We start from the raw sequence: 10,775 nt of genomic DNA, 5'->3' as shown, positions 1-10,775 counted from the left end.
CAATTTCCTCTTCAACTTCTCATTTTTCTTAATCAAGTCTAGTGTAACTTTTTCCCTTTCCAAACAAACTTCATCTTTTTCACCTCTTTTTCCACCTTCAACTCTTTTTCCACCACTGACTTCAAATTCAGATTCTTCCCCTTGAAAATCAAATTCCTCGTCATCAACCCTTTCAAAGTAATTACAATGTGAATTGGTCTGCAAAACAAAATGAAACCATTCCCACACAAACAAAATCGACATCCAATAAAAGTGACGGAATTTCTCACTTACAACCCAATTTCTACATCTCCAAAATAATATGCCTTTGTTTTTCATAATAGTTGCCTTTAGGAGCAACAATCTTTTCCCACAGCCACAAACTTTGGATGACATTTCTGAAGATGACGTACAACTTTGCGACATTTTCGAACACTATTCCTCTGCGTACATGAAAAGCCTTTGCTACCACTCTTCATTAGTGAACAACATAGTAAAAACGTCAATGTTGTTGCCAAACTTTGCCCGCACCAAGACGTTATGCACCACTTCCTCACCACAACAATCCCCAATTCTCAAATTTTAATTTTAGGGTTTCAAAATTTACCCAAACCCCTCTTTTAAGTCACTCAAAATAATAAAATCACGTGTTCAGTGTAACTTAAGACAACTGTAAATGGGATCCAGACGTGACAGTCTGTTTGCCAGGTGTCAAACACAACTAACGACGTTCAAAAATAAGGACCAATTTCAATCCTTTCAAAACATGAGGGACCAAATTAGAGTAAACATTAGTTGGTAGACGAAAAACATAATTAAACCTAATTTTTATTAAAAAAACCTATACTTTGACGTATAGGAAAATTTCATGCAAATCAACTAAATTGGTCTCCTACAACAATTTTTTTGGTAAATACTATTTTTTTCAACCCGTTTTGTACTGCGAGAAGAAATAAAAAGTAATTTACTTACAAATTTTAAATTTTCTCTCACATTTTGAAGAGTGACATACATCTATAGTTAATGATTAGTAAGAAATTCATTTTAATTATAATTTAATGAGTACCATAAATTTTATTAATAATAGGATATACAGTGCTTTCTTACCATAAACTAATAAAACAATTGATCCATTAACATTAAATTTAAAAAGATCATAAAATCAATTAGCATACCTATTTTACAAGTTTGTTGTTAAGTAAGAAAAGTGGCTTGCATCACGAACCATGAGCACTTATCGGTCAAAATGAAAGTGAACAAAAACATATATGGTTCCTTGAAAATAAAGAGTGAAACATGTAATTATAAGATCTTAAAGAAAAAGCATTTTACACACCATTATGGCATCATAGAGAAGTCTTAAATAAACCCAAAAAAACAAAGGTAAAGCAGAGAATATTTTGGGTAGAAAAGATATAGGGACAGCACCAAAATGCAACAAAATATCAGAACCATGGGCTTTATATTGCCTCATCCTCCGAAGATGGTTCTCTTCCCTACAATCCCACCTTCCTTGGAAGGAAAAAAAGTTTCATAAACATCACGGCTCCAACACTTTCACCTCCTTTGCCACCTTGACTTCCACACCACAACATTAAAAGACAGGAGGATATGGCCCCAGGGAACCCTTTACATTTTCCCTCCCCATTACGCCTCCTGTCTTATCTCCTCCTCCTCCTCACCGCCGCCGCCACCACCTCTCTCGCCGCCAACATTCAACACGGAGTCGTGCGAAAACCCGTCCCCGACTTCCCCATCTTCCGAGAAGCCCCTGCATTCCGCAACGGAAACACATGCAACAATGACAGAATCCACATCTCCATGACCTTGGACTCAAACTACCTCAGAGGAACCATGGCCGCGGTCCTCTCCATTCTCCAGCACTCCACGTGTCCGGAAAACGTCGAGTTCCATTTCCTCTGGGCAAGGTTCGAGCCCCAGGTTTTCACCACCATCAAGTCCACCTTTCCTTACCTCAGGTTCAAAATTTATCGCTTCGAATCCGATAGGGTTCGTGGCAAAATCTCCAAATCCATTCGCCAAGCCCTCGACCAGCCTCTCAACTACGCACGAATCTACCTCTCCGACATTCTCCCAGGTACGCTTCTTCTTCTTCGCATAACCTAATAGATCCGTCTTCGATTTTTACGTGAAAACTCATCAGATTGTAATCAAAGTTGATATAATATTATGAGGAGCCTTATTACATGCAGGTCACGTGAAACGCGTGATATACCTGGACTCTGATATCGTGGTTGTGGATGACATTGTGAAGCTGTGGGAGGTTGACTTGCAGGGGAAGGTGCTGGCGGCGCCGGAGTATTGCCAAGCGAATTTCATGCTGTATTTCACGGATTTGTTCTGGAAGGACAAGGAGTTGAATAAGACGTTCGAGGGAAGGAAACCGTGCTATTTCAACACGGGGGTGATGGTGATGGACGTGGAGAAATGGAGGGAGGGGAAGTACAGGGCGAAGGTGGAGGCATGGATGGCGGTGCAGAAGCAGAAGAGGATCTACCACTTGGGTTCTTTGCCTCCTTTTCTTCTGGTTCTGGCTGGGGATTTGAAGAGTGTGGATCACAGGTGGAACCAGCATGGGTTGGGAGGTGATAACCTTGAAGGCAGGTGCAGGAGTCTTCATCCTGGGCCTATCAGTTTGCTGCATTGGAGTGGCAAGGGGAAGCCATGGTTGAGGTTGGACTCCAGAAGGCCTTGCTCTGTTGATCATCTCTGGGCTCCCTATGATCTCTATCGTCCCAATACTCATGCTTTCGAGGAATGAAAATTATCATAAACTTCCACCTCACATTCTTTACTCATCATATTTTTCTTGCTGTGCTCCGGTGAACATTAAAATTACACTTGCATTCCTTTGAACATTCAAAACAAACTCATATATTGGTACTTTAAACATTAAAATTAATAATCATCAAGATATTTTGAAATTATAACAGAGAAACGGTATAAAAAAAATCAGCACATACTTGTTGGAGGATGAGTTTTCATCACATGAAGATATAAGAAATATTACATGTATTGGAAGTCTGGGAAAATGAAAAATCCCAGTGAGGGAGGTTAATGAGAAGGAATGAAGAAAGGAAGAAATTCAAACAACAGGTAAAGTGGCAATTATCATTTGCAAAATCTTGTTTGATTAAGCAAACATATGGGTGAAGAGAGACTGATAAATAGAATGTGTTTTTTGCAGTTTGGTGTGGAAGAAAAGCGAAAGACAGTGCTATGAATGCAAGGGATATGATCCAGAAAAGCAAGAACAATGAGTATAGATATATATACTAGTTGGAGCTGGAGATTATACATGTGTCCATGACTAAGATATTTATTAATTTTAATTATCCTTTTAATATCTTGGTAGAATTTCTACATTTTCACCCCAGCTCAACTGCTGCTAGAAAACATTTACCGTTTCATCCACATTTTTGACTAGATGTGCATGTAGTTAGTGTTTTTGTTTATGAGTGATCTCATAAAATATCCACGCAAAGCTATATTATGATCATTCACTTGTTCGATGCTAACACGGATCCATAGTTCTTGATATATACTTTGACAAGTTTTGAATTTGGAGTAAAATAATTGTTCATTAAATTTTTTTAAAAAATTATTCTTATTTTTTTCTTTTATTTCCACTTTAATAATAAAATATTATATTTAATAAATATAATAAAATATAAACAAAAGTTCAAAATAAAATAATAATATGTATAATTGTGAAATGAGAGTTTAAGAAAATGGTGTATATTGCAGTCTAACATTTTAATCACTAAAAAAAATTGTATAGTTGTAACATTTATTTTTATATATTACATTACGTTGTTATTTACGCGTGACGCTACTCAAAAATAATATTCGTAAATTATTTAGTGTGACGTTAAAAGTTAAATACGTTCACTTCATAACTTAAAATGTTAATATTTTTATTTTTTAAATGTTTTAATTTTGAATGTCATATATGTTATTATTGGGCAAGTGGGTGTACTTGTTTTGGAAGTGTCAAACCGTGCTTTTCCATATAAAAAAATGATTAAATATGTTTTTATCCTTTAACTTGTAGTGAATTTTAAAATTAGTTCATTTCGAAATTTTTGATCAATTTGATCATTCATTTTTCGAAATGCATGGATTTAGTTCTTTTAATCAAATTTTGTTAAGTTTTTTTGACATTTCAAGCACGTTTCACAATAATATTTGACTTAACATTAAAGCAAAAATGTGTCAAACAATATAAACAACTCAAATACAATCTTAAAATGTGTACGAAACATCAAATAAACTTAACAAAATTTGATTAAAAGGACTAAATTCCCGTATGTTAAAAGATGAAGGACTAAATTAGTCTAAAGTTTCGAAATGGACTAATTCCAAAATTTATTGAAAATTCAGGGACCAAAAACATATTTAACCAAAAAAAAAAAATCTATTCCAGTTATGTTGTTAATGTTGTAAAGTGTTATATTTGTTTGAAACCTCAAGAAAAATAAAAACGGGATCACGTAATCAATATGTTTATATTATTTTCTCATTCTTTTATTTATTTTTTAATTCCTTTTTACCTTCTTATTTTTACTGCTTTTATGCAACAATACATAATCATAATTTTGTTTGACACTACAAGCGACAAAAAATATTGGAGGGCCAAAATAATATAATTTTAAGATCATTAAATTTGACCATTAGTATAATATTTCAAAAAATGACTTCTCTACTAAACAATTTAATCATTAGTATAATGCTTCAAAATATGTGAAAAAGTAGAATCTATATTGTTTTCATTAATAGTTTCTTTTTTATCACTTTTAAACGATGAATTTATTCTTTTATTCTTTATCAATATACTTTTTTTTGTAAATAATATTAAAAAATAATTTATCATAATCTAGTAAACAATTGAGACACGTAATTATTAAAAGAAAAATATATTATGATTAAGTCACAATTAAAAATCGGTTATGAAAAAACATGTGATACATTTTTTTTTCTATATTCATATAAGAGTGAACAAAAAACTGATGAGATAAAAAAATAATGTTTTCATTATCAAGTAAGACAAGAGACAAGGAAGGAAGAGCATAAATGAGAAATGAAAGCAAAAAGAAAAAGTTTGTGTCTTAATTTTTCAAGAAAAAAAGAAGAAGAAAACATATGAGAGTGAGAGATGATTACAATTTGTGAAAAAATTAAAAAACACAATAAGAATGAAAATAAAAATTATCTTAATAAATATTTGGTTTAATTACTCTTTTGATTCATGATTTTGTTTAAAAATGTTAAGTTGATCCTCCAATTTTTTTTAATCTCAATTTTATCTAGATTTTTTAAAAAACTAATGCAATTTGGTCTTTTATCAATTTCTTTAAATTTCTTAAAACGGATTAATGATTCTTTCATTAAAATTGAAACTTTTAATATGGATGATTTGCTTTGTTGATGTAATTAATATAATCTTAGTCTCATTTTTTTTTTGAAAAAAACAAGGACTAAAAGAGAAATTAAACCTAAATATTTTTATTCTTTATTATCTATTAACATTAAATGTTGTGCTTTATAAAATAAAAAAAAAAATACACAATTTAATTTTGATCAATTCTTAAAATATAATACTTAACAATTAATTTTTTTAATAAATTTCCAAAAAAATTTATATATATATATATATAATTAAAAAAAAATTCAAAATTTGGGGGGCGAGGGCCCTTCCCTGCCCCCAAAATCATATGCCACTGACTACAAGAAAATTGTATATTATTGATGATCATTATTCATCAAAAAATCGTATTTATTAATGAACTATTAATAGGCAAAAATTCATCAGTAAAGAGGTTGTCAGTAAAGTTTATCAACAAATATAGACATATGTCAATAATTATCGATAATCTCAAATTCATTAGTAAAATGCATGATAAGGTCTCCTTCTTCCTCCTTTATTCCTTTTCTGTTCCGTTTATTTTTTATCAATAAGTACCACTAACTAAAGGGTGGTCAAAGAGAGTCAAACCAGTTCACATGGGTTGGTTCACCAGAGGTTGAGCTAAAGAAGAGTTAACTCAACCTCGTGATGAGCCAAAATTTTTGTAACCCAACTTTACCCACCATAGGTTGGTGGGTTAGTGAGTTGACTCACTTACGAGTGTTTAATTTTTTCAATTTATTTTATATATTTATTGAAGTACATTGAAAATTGATTGACTAGATTTACTCTTTTATGGTAGTGGAATCAAAGTGTTAACCTAATTATCTAAATATTATTATAAAGATAGTAGTTGAAAATGAAAGTATCAACATATATAATTTGACAAACAAATAAACTAAATATTCAAATTATTGAAACATTATTGAACAATATTCTAGTATACAAAAATATCAAATTGTGAACATATATAATTATAAGTAGTAAATAATAATAAAAATAGTAACTTATAAAAAATGGTAAAAAAATTAATAAGGTGTTCTTATTTGTAACATTCTTCAATAAAATAGAGTTTATTGTCAGATTATAATCCATTGATAATATTTCATTGGAAATAAACGAAAGTGTGATCTTAATAAAATAGTTGCAATTTCATTTTGTGTTTTTTTTACTTATATTTCACTATATGTAAAATACTTAAACATAAGACTTCCCACAATTTGTTTATAGTAAGTCTTATCTATCTTTATACCAGTTTCATCCTTTGTAAGTTAAACACCGAGAACAATTGGAGTTTGCATAGAATTGCTTTTATCCATTCTGAACCTTTGCAACATCTTTATATATCATATTTCTTTTGACATAAGAAATGTCATCTAGTTTTTGTAGAACTACAAGATCCAAAAAATATCTCATTTTTCTAAGATTTGTCAGATCAATTAATATTAACTCTCCCTTTTCTCTTTTCACAAACAAAGTAAGTCTGTAGTCACACTTCTCAAAACCTTCCTTCAGAAAATATGCTTCTATCTGACTATACCAAGCATGTGGTGCTTGCTTAAGTCTGGAATGAGCCTTCTTCAACTTATTTAATTTATGTTCTTCTCCATGTAAGAACATTGACTTTACATCAAGTTGATAAATAGTCTATCCCTTTTGAGCTACAAGTGCTACCACCAACCGGATTGTCTCCATGCGGCCCACTGGTACATATACTTCAATGTAGTCTACCCTATACTCTTGTGCATACCCCTTCAATATAAGCCTTGCTTTGTACTTGTCTACCTCTCAATTCTTTGTGAATTTAGTCTTATAAATCCACTTCATGCCAAATTTCTTTGCTTCGTTAGGTAATTCCATCAATTCCCAGGTCTTATTTTTTTTATTGCTTCCATCTCCTCGTCCATGGCTTTTCGCCATTTCTCAATTTTAACTGCAATATCAAAATGAGTAGGATCACATTCACCCATTACAAACATAACTAGATTAGCGTTTGTATTGCCTTCAGAAAGCCCTTCTCCAGTTTCATAACCTTCCATCCAAAGTAGTGATCTTCTATTCCTTTATTGAACGAGACTGGAAGTGCTTTCTTCTAGCATAAAATCAAAGGACACATTATCCTCCTTTGGAAAATCAGTATTATGTCGTGTCTTATGTTCTTCATTGGTTTCTATAACATTCTGGTAGGATATTACTTAAATAAAATAATAAAAAAAATAAACAGTTTATTTGAAATAAATACCTCATTCATTATCCAACCATTTCCCAAAAATGCGGGAAATTTTTAAACTTTAAAACATAAGAATCGAGATGTAAGGTCAAAACTTGCATAAGTAGTCTTTACAATTCAAAAGCCAAAAGTAGTAAAAACTAATAATTAGATTACATGAAAATCTAATAAAATAAGTCTTTATAAATCCCTATGTAATCTGCTCCCACTCTCCGCCATTAAGCATCTCTTGGCTCACCTATAACATCATCTGTTCCCGGATAACAAGTTACCCGATCATCGCCACACACAAACAGATAGGGTGAGCTATGCACACAGATAAAATAAATATGAAATAAACCCACCCAAGCATTTATAATTATTTATCTTTTTATAATAACCACCCACTTTTTTGCACTCATAACCATTATGAGTTTATAAATGTACTCTTGATCATGGGACTTTCATGTGCTTCCACGACCCTTTTCGCTCGTGGTCCAACCTACGAGCCTATCCTGCTCGTAATCCTGCTTCACGGACTCCCTCGCCCATCATCCGAACTCCTCGCTCAGACCCGGACACGCATACCCGCCTTTCCTACTATGAACTCCATCACTCATAGCATTCTCAAGTTTGAGCATGAAATGAACTCCTTCGCTCACTCATCTTAAACAAGAGTACCTTCGGTGAACTAAATCGTTCACGTTTCGCATACGGTCAACCCATCACGAACTCCTCGTTCACAACTCAAACCAAGCACATCCCAGATCATATGGACTTAGTCCTTCAAGCCCAACATCACAATCATATGCACATTATTCATGAAATTTCTGGATAACATAGCAAGCCACAGCTTAATCAGGCATTGTGAGCACGGATCTTCATTGTTCTCGCTTAGGTTAGAAGCCTTCGCCCAACCGAGTATGTCCATCTCGCTCAAGCTAGGTTCCCTCGCCTGAGCGAGTGAGTTACAATGGTTCTCCGCGAGCTCTCGCTTACGCAAGACCTTCTCGCCTAAGCGAGGCCCTCTTTTACCCAGACAACCAATCCCTCACCTGGACGAGGATTCAAACAGAAGACGTGCCAGGTTTCCTCACGGGTTCGCCTAGGCGAGATAACATGTCGCTCAACACCAAAGTTAGTCGCCTGAGCGAGATGCTCAAACTAAAACCAGGGACGAGTTTCTGCGATTTTCACTTAGGCGAGAGTGACTTGCTTGGCAAAAAATAGCAGAGTTTCTTCCTTGTTCACACACGAAAATAACCAAAACCATACCAAAACACAACTCAATGATTACCAAGCAGTCCATAATGGCAACCAAACCTCTTAGGCACGATTTAAACTCAAAAAGTACGCAAAAATCATAGAAAACTAGAATCCCTAGCCTTCCCGTATTGGTTCACACACCCAACAGCTTAGGAACACAATCATACAATAGAGCACAAGGTATTTATACATTTTTGAATATGATCATACAAAGAATCATTACACCAATCATATATCAGCCCACAAAAAGTACAAAGACGAATTCAACTTCCCCTAACCTAGAATCCTTGCTTAAAGTTTGCGAAATTGAGTGTTCCTTTAATCACCAATGACTTGCCTCAAGCTTTCTTCCAATTCAGCCTCTTGTTGCACTCAAATCTCACCACACACTCTCCAATTTCCTTATGAATTTCCTCTCCAAAGTACAGAGCAACCCTCAACCAACCCTTGACCATCTAGGTTTTTCCTTGCCTTTTAACATTCATGCCTAAAGTTAATTTTGGCAAAAATAAAGTTTAATTCATGTCTATCAAGGTTTGAACACACAACCATCCAATCATCAAGCCAATGTGCCACCATTATGCCAAATTCATATTTCTTACTAATTCATTCAATCCTAAGCTTAAGTGATCATTCATCATGATCCATCACAATATTAAAACAATATAAATAAAAACACATAAATATCATACTTAGGACTCGAATCCAAGTCCTCTCACACAATCAAGTACTCTCAACCACTTGAGCTAGTACTTTTCCTCGTCATAACAATTAACATTTAATGTCATCAAGGTTCCCACTACCCGCATTATTAATTAATTAATTATTTCATTAATTAAATTTCACGTGTTTTACACTTTCCACATCATTATCACCTCAATCTAGATCACATAAGATGTCTTCTTCATACCTCTTATCCTAATCCCAACTTTTATCTTCATCAAACACAACATCCCTACTTATTATGATCCTTTGTGCGATTAGATGATAAAGTTGGCATCCTTTCGATACTTCACTAACTCCCAACAAGGCACAACATAGGTTTTTACCATTGAGTTTGGTTCTCTTAGCATCAGGCACATGAACATGAGAAATACATCTAAAAAAATCTAAAATACTTAACCGAAGGCTTGATCCCACTCCAAGCTACTTCTGACATCTTATTTTTCACTAGTAGCGTGGAACTCTAATTCAAAATATGCACGAACCAAGTGGCAGCTTCAACTCAGAAGTCTTTTTGGCCTTTTCTTTTCTTAAAGCACGCTTCGAACGATGTTCATAATGGTTCTATTCTTTCGTTATGGAATCCCACTATGTTGTGGTGTATATGCAATTTTCAAAGGCAAAAATCAATGAATGCTTGTGAAATAAACTCTCCCACATAATCAATGTGGAAGCCTGTGATTAATGAGTTAGCTTCTTTCTCAACATGAATCTTAAAATTCTTAAATGCAAAAAAGGCTTCTTATTTTTTTGTCAAGAAATAAATCCAATTTTTTCTACTAAAATCATTTGTAAAGGTGAGTAAATACTTTTTTTTTCTTTTGGAGATAGGTGTGATTGGTCTACAAATATCCACATGCGTTAGTTGTAGAACATGTGTGGCCCTTCGAGTACTCTTCTTTGAGAATGAATCTCGTGATTTCTTCCTTACCAAGCAATCCTTGTACAATTTTGTTAGTGACTTTATTGTGGGCAAACCATGTACTATACTATGTTGGGAAAGCGTATTTAAACCCCAAAACTCAAATGTTGATATCATTAATGCCAAAGATGCATTCTTCCTCTGTCACCATGTGAAAGCAAGTGGATTTAATAGGTTGAGATGTGGCATGCAACATAAACATTCGATTGGAAGATATTCTAATTTCCATGATTAAAATGCTTTCAGGA

The 10,775-nt window shown here is 33.5% G+C and overlaps 1 protein-coding gene across 1 annotated transcript; it reads left to right on the top strand.

Annotated features, from left to right (window-relative positions):
* The first annotated feature begins 1,557 nt into the window (after window positions 1-1,557).
* On the top strand, window positions 1,558-3,344 carry LOC114192632 (probable galacturonosyltransferase-like 4). Its single transcript, XM_028082411.1, has 3 exons — window positions 1,558-2,077; window positions 2,193-3,096; window positions 3,188-3,344. Exons 1-2 carry the CDS (start codon window positions 1,591-1,593, stop codon window positions 2,759-2,761), a joined length of 1,056 nt encoding a protein of 351 aa, XP_027938212.1. The 5' UTR covers window positions 1,558-1,590; the 3' UTR covers window positions 2,762-3,096; window positions 3,188-3,344.
* The last annotated feature ends 7,431 nt before the right edge of the window (window positions 3,345-10,775 follow it).

Source organism: Vigna unguiculata, chromosome 7, assembly GCF_004118075.2.
Source record: "Vigna unguiculata cultivar IT97K-499-35 chromosome 7, ASM411807v1, whole genome shotgun sequence".
NCBI classification, from domain to species: domain Eukaryota; kingdom Viridiplantae; phylum Streptophyta; class Magnoliopsida; order Fabales; family Fabaceae; genus Vigna; species Vigna unguiculata.
Note: the sequence above shows the minus strand (reverse complement) of the source record. Positions and strands in the feature narration are given on the sequence as shown.